This window comes from Sinocyclocheilus rhinocerous, unplaced genomic scaffold, assembly GCF_001515625.1.
Source record: "Sinocyclocheilus rhinocerous isolate Xijiao unplaced genomic scaffold, SAMN03320098_v1.1 scaffold366, whole genome shotgun sequence".
Taxonomy (NCBI): Eukaryota; Metazoa; Chordata; class Actinopteri; order Cypriniformes; family Cyprinidae; genus Sinocyclocheilus; species Sinocyclocheilus rhinocerous.
This window is the reverse complement of record NW_015660877.1, coordinates 886,503-902,172: the sequence shown is the minus strand read 5'-3', so window position 1 is coordinate 902,172 and position 15,670 is coordinate 886,503. Positions and strand designations below refer to the sequence as shown.

Here is a 15,670-nt window from a genome sequence, read left to right as displayed (position 1 = left end):
CAGAACATAATTAGCTTTACCTCAAGACACTACATAATGAGTCCATCAGTATGCTCATTACATCTGATCAGTATAAAATACATTTCTGTCTGTCCATGTGTTACCCTCATTTCTCAAGGCTAGGAATGCAGTCAGATTGTTTAGGCTACGACATGGCCTGCCCTGGCAACAGAGAAAACCTAGCTAGCGCTGATCCAAGAACCTAACACACCTCCCACCTTTCAACATGTTATAGAACTCTAGGTTTTAGATTTCTTTGGTGAATCACCCCTCATTTGTCCTGTTTCCAAAAGTTTCACCAATTAGCACTGTAGTGGATGGATATTTATGTAGTGTTTTAATAAATGCACTATGTTTGGGATCTTTTTTGAAGAAAGTTAATTAAATACTTTTATTAGTCGGGGATGAATTAAATTGATAAAAAAATGACAGCAAATAGATTAATAATGTTATTGAAGATTTCTCTTTCAAATAAATGCTATTGTTTTTAACTTTCTATTCATTATGGAATCCTGGAAAAAAAATGGATCATGGTTTCCACAAAAATATTAAGCAGCAAACCTGTTTTTAACATTAATAATAATAAGCACCACATTTCTGAAGGATCATGTGACACTTAAGACTGCAATAATGCCTGCTGAAAATTCAGCTTTGTCATTACAGGAATAAATTACATTTCAAAATATATTAAGTTTTATTTTAAATTGTAATAGTGTTTTACAATATTACAGCATTCTTTGATAAAATAAAATAAAATAAAAGCACCCTTGACAAGTATAAGAGACTTCATTCCAAAAAAACAAAACAAACATTTTGTCATATATATTATATATAGCTTTGCCAGTTAAACACTGTATTTGGTATATTTACATTTTATTTAACAATGGACAAGCCCGAGCCCATTTATTGGACACAAAAGCAGCTCTAAATCTCAGCAATGCAATCTTTATTGATTGTTGAGCATATCTCTGTGGAAAGGCCACTCTCTTTTAGCTGCCATGTCTGATATTTGCCTGTACCCAGCTGTTGTGCCAAACAGGAAGGGAATAAGTGGCTGGTGGAAATGAGGCTCAGTTTATCTGCCTGTGGCAGTGACATGATAATAAAATAAGCGCTATCCACTCTGTAATCGTCCTTGTGATTCAGGACCCTGTCATGTTCAATCAAATGAGAGAAGGACTTTATAAATGCAGAAAGTGGAATTATTCTTTCACAACAATGCACTGATAGCTGATGTCAAACAAAGTTAATAAGCCAGCACTCTATTTTTCTCCTGCCTCTATCATTTCTCTTACTCTAAATGGAAGATATGTGTGCATCACGTTCCCTCATTCTGTACCATATTTTGGAGTGCGTGTCATATGGTGCCTTTTTGTCAGTATGTATGCAAAAATGTTTCTTGTCCTCCACATCTGAAAAACAAGCTAAAACAGATTTCTTTTTTTATCCTTGTTTTTTGTTCGAAGTCAGCAAAACTTTCTGGCAGTATATTTAACATTCTCTGCCAACGTTCTGGTGGTCTGGCGATGCATTTAAAACGCAGTTGCTTTGACGCTGGCTTCTGCAAGATGTACATCCAACTGGATCAGTTCTTTTTGTAAAAGCATGTCGGATGAGATGCACATACAACACATTCACATTTGTATAGAAATGTATTTTTATGTCAGGTTTGCTGTTTTTTCTTTCCACAGGATTACAATGATGAGATCAGGCAGGAGCAACTCCGTGAGCTCTCCTACTTAAATGGCTCAGATGACCCAAGCCGAGGAAGAACCGCACGAGGACGAGGCTTACGTCTGACCTCCACAGCCTCCACCCGGTACAGTAGCTTCACCTCACCACCCCTCTGAACAATCACAGAAACCTTAAAGGAATAGCTCATCCAAGTATGCCATCATTTATTCACTTTCATGTCATTCCAAATCCGTCTGATTTTTTTCTTCCGTGGAACACAAAGCAAGAGGTTTTTGAATATTTCTTGTATATTCTCCCTTTGAGGAAAAAAAATGTTTAAAAAATCAATTATTTTTAGTCTTATCAGAAGGAGAAAATGTCTGTCTTTCAGAAAAGCTCAGGCTCAGGTAACTTAACAGGGAAGATGTTTTAAGCTAATGAAGCTGATACTAGTTAGGAAAGTACACAAATTAAAAAATTAAAAATAAACAAGGGTGGACATGTTATGTTATATGCTAATGACCCCAAAAAATACCAGCAAAAATATCAGCATGCAAGTTTGGAATGATATGAGTAAATGAGAAATAAGTTTTGGGTGAACTATTCCTTTAACTAACATAGTGATATAATTGTGCTTGTTAATAAATTAAGTACAAATCAGATCTAAAAGAATAAATATCACATAACCTTAAAAAAAATCTTATTCTGCATTTCTGATGAAACCGAAGTCTTCCAAGTTTACTCTAACTGCTTTAACTCTTAACTGTTAACAACTCTAACAGAGGCCCAATTTTCACTCCCAAACATCTGCGCACTGTTGGATCATGAAAGTGCCCTGAGGCTCAGTGTTATTAATCAGGTTAGCAGGTGAAGCTTTAATTGTTCTCATCAAAAGCATAACTTATATATACCGTCATACATTATTTACACCATCTTTAATGTTTATTTCATACATTTCACACTGCACTTGTTCTGGCTTGTTTGAGCCTCTGAAGATCCCTCTAGGATTCTCCCAAAACAACGACAGCTTGCATTACCTCAGGTAGTAATAATAGATTCAAAATATGATCTTTCTGTTTACCGTTCCTGGCGGATAAACCTATAAAGCGCCTCTTGCCCTTGATGTGCCCTGAGAAGTCATTACCACAAATCAGCATGGCAAAAACAACAACACTGATGAGGCCATTAGTCTCTGTAGGATCTTTAGATTTGGATGGACAAAATGTAGAACTGGACAGACCGAAACATCTGCCATTCACCAGTGCTGCCAACTCCATCTGCCATGCTGCAACAGTAATCAGGTTGAAAATTACTCCAGAAATGGACAACTTCACCCCTTGATTCCACAATGGCAGCACAAGGGAGCGAAATAAAGCTGTCTCTCATCGCACTGAATGAAACAATGTGTTCTACAGACTGATTTTTGATGCCATTCTTCACTGCCACTCTTACAGTGTGTAACCAGAGCAGTGCAATGAAAGAAAAGAGCTGAGGCGGTGAATATTGCAATATCTTTGAAAACTCTGCTGTCTCACCTTATTGAATCACTGACATTATGGTTCACAGGGCTTTAATAGGCTGTCGGTGATGAAAACACCAGCTAACAGCAACCCACTATTATAGCACTGCAGCAAATGACTTCACACAAAATGCTAATTATTATTTTTTTATCTGTAAACATTGGAGTTGTGCTGCACTAATTTTGCATAGAGCTGCCACTGCATCAAGCCTTTGGTATGTGTCTATACAGAAATGTGTGGTTCTGCAGAAGAGTTATATCACAGCAATATCAAACAATTATGGAAAGGTTTGGTGCTGATATACTATCAAATTAACACTTTTATTGAAGCGCCTAAGAAAATAAATACTGTACAATGTAAATGACTTACAGTATTCATATGAATCAAAATTCTTATACATTAAGCTAAATCTACACAGACACAAACTATTTTGAGTTTTTTTTATTTTTTATTAATTAAAATAAATTTAGTTAAATTATTGTCGTTATTGGAAAGTTGGTTTATCCGTATTTTTGTATTTTATTTTAATATTAAATACATAAAAATATAATAAAATAAGCAATTAAAAACAAAATAACAACAAATATACTGCGCCAAAAATCTTAATAAATATATAAAATATTATAATATAAAATATAATATGTATATTTTCATAAAACAAAATAAAATAAGAAAGAAATAATATATTTCTATTATATATTATATCATATATTTTCTCTTACTTTATGTCTTTAGAGGTCGAGGGGGGGCAGCTCCACCCCCTCCACCTGGACGAGGAGCAGCAGCACCCAGAGGAACTGTGGGAACACGCACCTCTGTCCCAACACCCACACTAGCCAGGGGAGTGTCTGCACCCCGGGCCAGAGGAACTACAGGGACCCCTGGATACAGAGCCCCGCTACTGCAAGCCACACACAAATCATATGATGACTACGTAAGTCAAGATTAATTGTTTTTAATGACAATTAAAAGTTTTTTGAAGTGTGTACTGTATGTGTTTTAGTTTTGTTTGAAGAACTACTGAGGTAGAAACGTTTTGAGTTGAGTTTGTGTCCAAAAGCTCTTCATTATTGAAGGTCTTGCTTACACACCCACACAAACACATATACACACTCACAAAATAGAAGGCTTGACAGAAAAAAAGGTTTATGAATCCTTAAGGATTCTTGTACAAGGAATGGCCTTTCTATTTACCAAATGTTGAATGAATCAGTGAAGACAGAATCCATTCTGACAGATTGAATGCCATAAGATGTTAGTCTACATGCTGACATACTGTAAAGAAAAGCCATGTGGTGCAAAAAGAAAAGCAACTGCTCACTTGATTGACTGTTGTCTGTGAGACGATGAGCTTGACTATCACTATCAGTATCTGACTGCCATTACCAGTATTATAATTATTGATGATGGTGATGATGATGATGATTATTAAACAATAATGGAAGCTTTTGCTGATTTGTAGGACAACACCTATACATTGCAGACTTTTTGTACCCAGGTGTGCACAAGGTTATTTTTGCGAATTCTGAGCCAAGTGAACGTCAAACTCCAACCTAATGAAAAAAGCAATATCTCATGGATTCGATTCCCTCTGAGCTTTTGCCTAATGCAAAAGCCCTATATGTGCAGCGCTGTGGTAGATTGGTCTGTCTGCATGGGGAAATGTTAGAGTACAGACTCATTACCAACGTGAATTGAGTTCTGCTGGAGAGCCTCTGTATTACGGGAGACATGGAAAATGTGGACATATTTCTGTGAGTAATTGGGTCTGGGGTAGGCAGGTGGAGGAAAGAGGACTAAGAAATGAGCAGTTCACTAGGAACATATTGTATATCTTTCAAAATCTAACCTTGCCAATCCTCAACCTCGGGATTTTTACCTAGACTTTGAGAATTCCAGAATGTGCATGTATATTTGTGGAAATATATATAAGTGCATATAAAAGTGTATATGACTATGTACAAGTGTATCTTGTTTCTATATTTTATACTGTATATTATACATAGAGAGAGTTATCTGAATCTGAAAATTGAATCTTGTATTACTTATTCACATTTCTTTGGTAAGAATCATTTCAAAGATTCAATATCTTTCTGAATCATATTACATTTGTGTGATTAACATAACAGCAGAAGAGTTATATTACAGTAATATCAAACAATCATGTGAAAGTTTATAAATAATGAAATACTATAGTCAAATTAAAACTTTTACTGAAGTGCCATAATGAATTCTTATAGCTACACAAAGCTAACCTGTTTTGAATATGAAGTGCAATTTTTTAAAAACCCAATAATCCATTTATAATATTGGGGGGAAATGGTTTATGAGTAATTTTTGATACGTGTAGATATTAAATATGTAAATATAACATTTATTAATAATAATAAGATATTAATTAGATTTTTTTTGCCATGGATATTTTATCCAAACCCTTAAAAATAACATGTCCTTCCACTTGTCATTAAAAAATGACAGGTACTGTATAGTCAACAAGCAGCTTTGAACATATTATTTTGAAATGTTACAGCAGTCTAGTTTTTCTACTAAGCCACAGAGATATGTGTATATATGTGTTCAATAGAAATAGTCTTTTTTTCTGTTATTAATTTGCTGTCTGCTTTTACACAAACTTAAACTGTCATCCAGGTTTAAGATGTATAAAATGAAGACACATGAATATCCACTGTTGTGTGGCAGCGTTCTGCTCTTTTTGTGGCAGAGGATTTGAATCCAGTTAATCACAGCTCTTATGTATATCAGCCGAGCCGTGCCAGACTGCCTCCTCCTCTCCCTCTCAGCACAACAGCTTTACTCAAAGATCACAAGTGCTTTCTCAGAGGGCTCTTCACTCTTCTACAAACCAGTCAGACACTCCACTATGAGCTGACGCCCCTTTTCCTCCCACAAAATAAACAGATCTCTGAATGTGGCTTAGTAGAAAACTAGACGGCTATAACATTTCAAAATAATATGTTCAAAGCTGCTTGATGATTTGTAATTTTCCAGCTTTTCTTATCCGTTGGCCATTGTTTGTATGTTGTTTGATGTTAAAATACTTTTTCTTATCCCAGTTTAATATGCAGAGTGCTTGTAAGTCATTTGTAGGTTGAGTATGCTGAAAAGTGTAAACACTGAGGCTCTGTGGTGTAATCAAAACATTGTTTTGTTTGTTTGATTATCCTGACCAGCCCAGCATAGCAACAGGGTCTCAGCCAATGGTGTTAGTTTGGGGCGGGGCTATCTGTTTGTTTTGACCAATGGCAGACAGGGGAAAGGTGTTTGAGAACAATAATTATTTTTCCATTTCTGTTCGGTAATAGTGGTGCAGCAATAACACACTGGAGAATTATTTTTTTTTTTTACAATTTACTCACCCTCTTGTCCTTTAGAAAACTCACAAGACTTTTGTTCATTTTTGAATCACAAACTAAAATATTTTTAATGGAACCTGAGAGATTTACAGTACATCTTACCATTGAAAGTCCATTCCAACCAAACGCTTTAAACAGCATTAATCAAGCATGTTTGATTTTACATTCATCATATATGTACTGTACGGTATGTGCATTTATCAATGTTTATATGTGAATTCAAAATATGTTTATTTGTGTTTTGAAGATGAACTAAAGTCTTGCAGGTTTTGAATGACGTGAGGGTGAGAAACTGATGACAGATTTTTCATTTTGGGGTAAACTAACCCTTTAACCGCCTCACAGTTTTCTTTTTTTCCTGCATAATATACAGTTTTAATGTGCTAACTGTTTGAAAACCCAATTAAAAAGCATACAGAATGCCTTCTAAGGTCACAACCAGGTCACTGTGGATAAATAAATGAAAAGGGTCAATCGCTGTGAAAGAAGCCCTTGAGTGGCTCGGATAGTATCGCAGTAAACCTCTTACACACACAATCACGCACCACTTCACATGGCAAAAGCCAATTCAAGGTGCAGAATAGAATGTTTGGAAAAGGCTTCATTCGCACTATTTCAAAGCAAGGTTCTCACCACGGCTGTAATTGTTTTTTAACAATGGGCTCGCTTACACCGCTGACTTGACATTTCTGAGGTGAACTAATTATTGAAATGGAATTCTTCATGCAGAACTCCCTCGTTTAATAAAACAGATGTACGACATACACCTCGAGAAGAAGTTTAATAATTTCCTGCTGAAGAGATGCATGTGGAGTGCCTAGAGGCTCAGTATATTATTTCAGCTCTGCACATGAGAAGGCAGTTAAAAAACTGGGAAAAGTAGCGCTTTTGCTGTGAAAATATCAAGGAGGGATGAGCTGCATGTCATGACCGGTTAAATTGTTGTGTACAGTACACGCAAATATCAGCACTTATGATTTCCATGAGCTACAGTATATTTACTGGTCAGTGATTACTGAATCAGGGAACACTGGCTACGGCTATCACAACTCCTTGTCGTGCATGAAATAACGCCTATTAAAATTTATTGCAACATGATTTGCAAATGCGCAGTAGATTGCTCCGTTCCAGGAATTGCTGCTTCTGAAGGTTAGAAGTAATAGCCTACTTGTCTGTCATCAGCTTACTGAATTAGTTATTTTATTTGGGTGATTGTAAAAGTTTATGTAACAAGTAATATGTGCTCCTATATTTCTACAGTGAGATCTTTGGCAATAAACAGTCCTAGTTTATCACATTTCTGCTGCCACTTTCTTAGTACTGGCAAACGACTGTGCTTTCAGGCAAAGCCAGTGCTTTCTAAACTGTTATTTTAGCTCTATAATTATTCATGTGGTTTTTCTTGGGTTGGTGGAAAGTGCCTTAATGATTTCCAGTGAGCGGTTATCATATATGAATAGACATATCAATTATCTGTATTTCCAGTTTGTAAGTGGTAAGAACTTTTAATTCTCTGGGGAAAAATCATATAAATATCCTGGCCATAGACAATAATTTGCTTGATTAAATTATTTGAGATATTGTTTGCCTAAAGCAAAGACTGTGTAAATCTGTCCTGAATATGTGAAGATTTCTCTACATATGGAGCAACACATGGTAATTGACATATTTGCATGGAAATGTATGGAGAAACTCAGAGAGCAGCGGTTTTAGAAAATAATCTATTTAATCAGATCCTCAACAAATCACAACAATTCCATGCAGTTAAACTTAACATATATCAACATAATAGTTATTTTACAAAGAATTTCCCATACCAGGATGACTAAATTCCACTTAAACTCATGATTCTAATATATTTAATATACAGTGCTTCATAAATATTGTTATTTATTTCCTAAACGTTGGCCAATAGGTTTTGAGTAGTGAATTGCTGATGCAAATACAAACAGAGATGCCAATGACAATACCAAAAAAAAAAATGTTTTGAGTCAGAACACTGGTCTTTCTGCCTTCATTATCCTTTTTCCAATAAACTGTGGTTAACTGAATGTAATATTTAATTCATTTAAACCTATTAGTCACTAATCACCATGATATGAAATACAGTTTCCCTTTAATATAAAATTGATGTGCAATGAAATCCCATTTTGATTATGTTTGGAAGAATTATGTGTCCTTTCAATGTTTGCAACAATCAGAACGGACTATTAAATAGATATATGGCCTGTTGGATGTCAGTATATTTCAGACTGCTCCATCCTGTCTGGCCTTAAGCCCATGTTTGCTCATACTTCAAACTGAAAATATTAGCCCTGAAAAATTGGTTGAGAAACAAGTGGTAGACAAAGAGGCTTCAGTAAGCAGACGGAATCACAGACAAAAAGCATTTTCAACCATTCATTTCCCTTTGCTGCTCTCCAGTGAGGAATCATATTCAGGTGCTGTCCCACACAGAGATCAGTCACTGTCAAGAGGTGTTGGTGGTTGTCAATTGATAATGAAGCTGAGTATTGAAGACCTTTGGCTGTCTGCTGTATTAATTACTCTTGCAGTGCTCTCTACCACTTGATTTATTTCCTGTTAGCTTGCTCAATAGGACCAGAGTTAATTGCTCTTTCAAACGAGTGTTGAAATGTAACGATCAAGCACCATTAACTAGAGCTTGCTCGAAGCATGTTAAAGTCAAAAAGGTCAGACACAAGGACCTCTTAAATAACACTTTGTTATTATACTAAGTAATATCCTGGCCACATAGTGTTTGCATAGATGTGCAAGACCTCTGCATACTATAAAGTACTAAATAGTTTCATATAGATGTTTGAATGGGTTTTCATGTGTTCCTATTGTAGAATGTCTTGCTTCTAACTTTTTGACGTATAGGAATAGACGTTAGTCAGAGTAGAGTATTTCTTACAGGAAAACGAGGCTGTACAGTGCATTCAATGATTTGTACTGTAATGATGGTCTGATGGTCAAATATGTGATCTAATTGAATTATTTAGAGAAACAGCCACTTTAAAATGCTAAGGAGAAAGTCGAACAGTATCTAAAAAGGCACATAAACTAAAAAGACTGATGAAAAGAGGAGAAACCAGCACTATCATATATTGAAATCTTTTTAAACTACTAATGACCACCTTTACTAGAATTTATCACGTTTTATTGTAGGCTTGTTTATTGTGTAAAATTGAGTCTAACTTGTTGTAGAATTTATATTAGATGATCTGTTGAGAATAGCTTTTTCCCTATAAATTTTTATTACAACTGTGGCATGTTGTAGCTATTGGTTCTAAAAGTGCAGGCGATTGTTTCTTAATAACAAATGCTATATTGATTAATTTTTTTTAAAAGTCATTATTGATTATAGATTCTAATCTCACTACCGTCTGTAGTTCACTCATATCTTTTCAAACCTAAATTTTCTCATTTTAATCTTTCTGAATCAAACAATTCACTGAAAATATCTTAGTCATACAGGTAACAAATGACATCAGGGGTGAGTAAATGATGACAATTTTCATTTTTAGTTGAACTATTCTGTTCGTTCATTAAATGTCATAGCAGACAAAAAGGACACATCTTCATCTTCGCAAATGTTAAAATGAAAGCTACTCCTTCCGTTCTTGATGAAATTACCCTATTAAACGGGTAGGTCAGTCACTCACTACCTCTCACTGTTCTACCAAAATGTATTTCCTTAGAGTGCTGTTGGTATTAGAGTGATTGACATGTTCTGAAATATGCCATTAATAGTAAAACATGCTGCTTCTTCTATACGCTGCTGCTTAAGATATGCATAGCACTCTATCAAGAGGACATGTTAACAAACCGGTCAATTAGTGTGAGAGGACAGAACCCTGACCCTATTAGCATGAGGAAAAACTAATAGAAGGAAACTTGTGTGTTAGATCTGGACCTGAACAACTTAATCCCTGGCATAATCCGTAACTTTAATTTACTCTAATCCTTCTTCATACTCATAAAACCTAACTGTTGTGAAGAATTTTAATGTAAAGGGAATAGACAGGGTCAAAATAGCTTACCCAGGTTTTTCTGACAGATTAGGCCTAATAAAAAATGGAAGCGCTTTCAGTTAGTCTGTCTGAACAACAAAATGGAAACAGCATACTTGATGTTATGAGTTTGAATTTGTGCATTATTTGGAGTTTACCCAATAGTGAGTTGTTTTAATCAATCCAAAATGGTGTCATCACCACGAAATTGTGTATTTAGCACAGGACGAAGATGAATTTTCATTTTATGATGCTGTGTATCTTTTACAGACCAAAAAGTCTGATTGTTGGGGTGTATCTCACAGACACAGCAGATGACTTCCAATTTACTAAAATCCGGCATCTGGCCAAGAGGGACACAAAAGCCACAAAATCTGCCTTGTACCCTGAACAGCGAACTGACAAAGGAAGTGTACCAAACAGTGCTGTTATAGACACAGGTTTAATTGCTGTCCCAACTACTTGAGACATTGTCTCAAATATTTCCGACCAATATCCATATAGAGTTGGGCAGAACCAAAACATATATGCCAGGGTTGCAGGAGCCTGACGACGACGGTCACAAATAGGATCAACATCAGAGTAAATTTGAGAAAGTTTGACCTTAGTCCAATGAGTACGATGAAGTATTTTGCATTGGATCCAACTGTGTTTGGCACACACAGATGAGGAATGCACCCTGTATAAAATGCTTTCCCACAGTTCGTCTGTGATGTCTTCTAATAAGTCTTCCTCCCATTGAGTTTTTATGGATGTCAGAGAATATGCAGAGAACATATTTTGTCATAAAAAATTGAAATCATCCCTTTCTCAATACACATTGGTTCGAGTATTAAATCTATAGGAGTAGGAGAGGGGAGGCTAGGGAACTGAGGATGCATATTATGGATAAAACTGCGAACCTGCAAATATCTGAAAAAATTGTTTCTGGGCAGCAAAAACTTATCTGAGAGCTGTTGAAAGGATGCAAAAACATCATCTATATATAAATCTTTAAACGTAGATAAACCATATTTTGCCCACTGAGAAAAAGTCCTGTCCATCATTGATGGTGGAAAAGCAAAGTTTGATGCTATAGGGGCAGGTATAGAAAATATAGTTTGTTATCCATAATACAGCCTAAACTGTCTCCAGATTCGTAGTGACGTTTTTACAATTACATTTTTTGTATATGTAGAGTGTAAACTATTAATAGGGGAGTATAACAGGGCAGTCAATGTAGTTAGGGATACATGAAGTTGTTTCTATGGCAAGCCACATAGGTGAGCTTTGCGACTGGGACTAGTTTAACCAGTATTGAAAAACCCTGAAATTGGCAGCCCAGTAGTAGTGTCTAAAGTTGGGTAAGCCCATACCCCCCAGAGATTTAGATCGCTGAAGAAGTGCTTTGCTAATCCTAGCAGTCTTTTTATTCCAAATAAACTCTGAAACTAACCTATCCAGTTTCTGAAAAAAGGATTGAGAAAGAAAAATGGAAAATCTGCCTTGTACCCTGAACAGCGAACTGACAAAGGAAGTGTACCAAACAGTGCTGTTATAGACACAGGTTTAATTGCTGTCCCAACTACTTGAGACATTGTCTCAAATATTTCCGACCAATATCCATATAGAGTTGGGCAGAACCAAAACATATATGCCAGGGTTGCAGGAGCCTGACGACGACGGTCACAAATAGGATCAACATCAGAGTAAATTTGAGAAAGTTTGACCTTAGTCCAATGAGTACGATGAAGTATTTTGCATTGGATCCAACTGTGTTTGGCACACACAGATGAGGAATGCACCCTGTATAAAATGCTTTCCCACAGTTCGTCTGTGATGTCTTCTAATAAGTCTTCCTCCCATTGAGTTTTTATGGATGTCAGAGAATATGCAGAGAACATATTTTGTCATAAAAAATTGAAATCATCCCTTTCTCAATACACATTGGTTCGAGTATTAAATCTATAGGAGTAGGAGAGGGGAGGCTAGGGAACTGAGGATGCATATTATGGATAAAACTGCGAACCTGCAAATATCTGAAAAAATTGTTTCTGGGCAGCAAAAACTTATCTGAGAGCTGTTGAAAGGATGCAAAAACATCATCTATATATAAATCTTTAAACACAGATAAACCATATTTTGCCCACTGAGAAAAAGTCCTGTCCATCATTGATGGTGGAAAAGCAAAGTTTGATGCTATAGGGGCAGGTATAGAAAATATAGTTTGTAATCCATAATACAGCCTAAACTGTCTCCAGATTCGTAGTGACGTTTTTACAATTACATTTTTTGTATATGTAGAGTGTAAACTATTAATAGGGGAGTATAACAGGGCAGTCAATGTAGTTAGGGATACATGAAGTTGTTTCTATGGCAAGCCACATAGGTGAGCTTTGCGACTGGGACTAGTTTAACCAGTATTGAAAAACCCTGAAATTGGCAGCCCAGTAGTAGTGTCTAAAGTTGGGTAAGCCCATACCCCCCAGAGATTTAGATCGCTGAAGAAGTGCTTTGCTAATCCTAGCAGTCTTTTTATTCCAAATAAACTCTGAAACTAACCTATCCAGTTTCTGAAAAAAGGATTGAGAAAGAAAAATGGGAATGCACTGAAACAAATACATAAACTTTGGGAGGGTATTCATTTTTACTGAATTAATTCTGCCAGCTACGGACATGGGAAGCACCGACCATCGTTCAAAATCTTCTGAACCTGGAGCAGTAGATGACACAAACAAATTTTAATAGTCATACAAATGTGCTCCATTTTGTTTATGCAAAATAGAATGTCCCATTCAGATGCTTTTTCCCAAAAGATTCTTATGTGCTGCATATTCCGTATGTGCATTGTAAAAAGAATAATTTATTTCAATATCAATGAAAGCTTAAAAAAAAGAGTAAGAAAAAGTGTATGGATGACATGACTCATGTAGGATCTCCTGAACATCTCATCATGAAGTTTTAATCTGTTTATTGTTTCTTTTGTCTGTAATACTTGATCGACCTAGGCATTATCCACTTGTCTTCAAACATGGCAAATGAGACAATTGTCGCTCATTGATCAATATTTTCTGTTGGACATGATTCAGCTGTGCCAGTCCTCCACTCTGGGAGTATATTTACTAGAGAAATCCTATTGCGGTGTAATTAAACATTGATTTTTCAACCCTAAACAATTAGAGTGCTGCTTTGAGACAGATTCAGTCCTCTAGCGTCGCCCTCTGTGATTATTCTTTTGTGTTTCTGTGATTTCAGGGATACGATGATGGTTATGATGGGGAATATGATGACCAGAGTTATGAGGGCTATGATGACAACTACAGCAACAAGTGCACAAAGCAGAAAAGGTGCACATTTATTTTTAAAAGACATTTTGTCGCAACATGAGCTAATTAATGCTTAACTTTGACCCTAAGAATCTGTCAAAATGTCTCATAAGAATTATTTTCCCTCCTACAGTGTCTCAGAATATTATGAATATGGACACGGTAATAATGATGAAGCCTACAACAATTATGGTAAGCATCTGATCTACAGTTCTTCTAAAACAACATAACTTTTTCATCCACTTTTCTTTTAGCTTACTAGGAAACTATTAGGATTTTAGGTCATCCGTTTTGAATGGTGCACCACAAAGAGAAACATCCTCTTGCATAGCAGTAGTTTGCATAGCAGGCGGGCTGAAACTCAGTCATGGCACATTGCCCACACCAGTGAGAAACCTCTTTTCCTCATTCATTTTCCATATTGCTGTTAAATGTTTCAGAGCTAAAGGTAAGGAAAAACACCTAGCGGCATTTGCCAGTTGTTAAATCACCGAGGCCCAGGCCATAGCAGCTGCCATCTTACCTTACTAGTCTGCTTCAGGGCTGGGTTTTAAGATGCACTTGAAAACGTGGACTTGAGCCAGTAGAGAGCTAGAGGCATTGCTGAGGCCCACCAACAGAGTCAGAATGGCCTTTCAGCCATTACTTTGGCTTTTGAACATGTGCCCTCTGTGGATTACATTTGATGCAGTATTCCCTCTGTTCTTGGCATGAATTGTTGTTTTCCTCTGATGCCAGTTTCCCATTGTGTACGTGCCTGCTCATTCATTTTGCATTGTGGCAAATTGTGCAGTGGAGTGTCAAAGTGTTAACAGGAATGAGTTGACGTTTTGCCACTTATTGGCTTGAAACCAAGATTTAATTGTGTTAGGAAAGGTTTTGCCCATACCACCTCAGAGTAAAAAAAAAACAAAACAGTAATTGAGACTCTGTATCTCACAATAGCGCACAGTGTCTTTAAGTTTCACAGTTGCAGCTTTGTTTCTCACAGCTGTTTGGTTAAAAGACAATATTTAGTAATATTATTGATTTAACTACACTGTTACTTCACTACACTTTCAGATAAGAACAGAATTTGAACTGAATTGAGCTGGATAATGACACTAACTTTGCAACATTGACCCTTTTATTAAACTGAATTGAAACAACATTAAACTAAATAGAGCAGAATAATGACACATTAGATTCATAATTGATCAACTTGATGAGAAGTCAAGTCACATTTATTTATATAGCGCTTTATGCAACTGTTTCAAAGCAGCAAGAAAATAAGTAATTCATTTTTAATAATTGCAAATTTATTTCTTGCAATGTGACTTTATATCACAATTGTGACTTTATATCTCACATTGTGACACAATTTCTAACAGTGTGACTTTATTTTTCAAAATTTGACTTTATGCCTCACAATTGTGTGAAACTATTTCTTGCAATGTGACTGTATGACAATTTTGACTTTATTTCTTGCAATGTGACTATATCTCGCAGTTGTGACTATTTTGCAATGTGACTTCATACAATTGTGACTATTTGTAATTGTGAATGTCTCACAATTTTGACTTTATTTCTCACAATAGTTAATTTTTGTCGCAATGTGACAACACTATTGTGACTTCATTTGTTGTAATTGTCACTGTATCACAATTTTATGACAATACAGTATAACAAAATGTGACTTTTTCCTCACAATTTGACTATATCTTGCAATTGCAAATCAATCGTTATTATTTACTATTTGACCATTTGATCTCACAATTATGAATTTATTTCTTGTAATTGTA

At 35.8% G+C, this 15,670-nt stretch overlaps 1 protein-coding gene across 1 annotated transcript in view; it reads left to right on the top strand.

Annotated features, from left to right (window-relative positions):
- Nucleotides 1–14,151, top strand: part of LOC107725434 (KH domain-containing, RNA-binding, signal transduction-associated protein 2-like) — a 53,515-nt gene extending 39,364 nt beyond the window's left edge. Inside the window, exons 5-9 of the mRNA XM_016534676.1 lie at nucleotides 1,692–1,819; nucleotides 3,930–4,128; nucleotides 13,819–13,910; nucleotides 14,023–14,081; nucleotides 14,144–14,151. Of these exons, the coding sequence (XP_016390162.1) occupies nucleotides 1,692–1,819; nucleotides 3,930–4,128; nucleotides 13,819–13,910; nucleotides 14,023–14,081; nucleotides 14,144–14,151 (486 nt within the window). The remainder of the gene's footprint in view (nucleotides 1–1,691; nucleotides 1,820–3,929; nucleotides 4,129–13,818; nucleotides 13,911–14,022; nucleotides 14,082–14,143) is intronic.
- The last annotated feature ends 1,519 nt before the right edge of the window (nucleotides 14,152–15,670 follow it).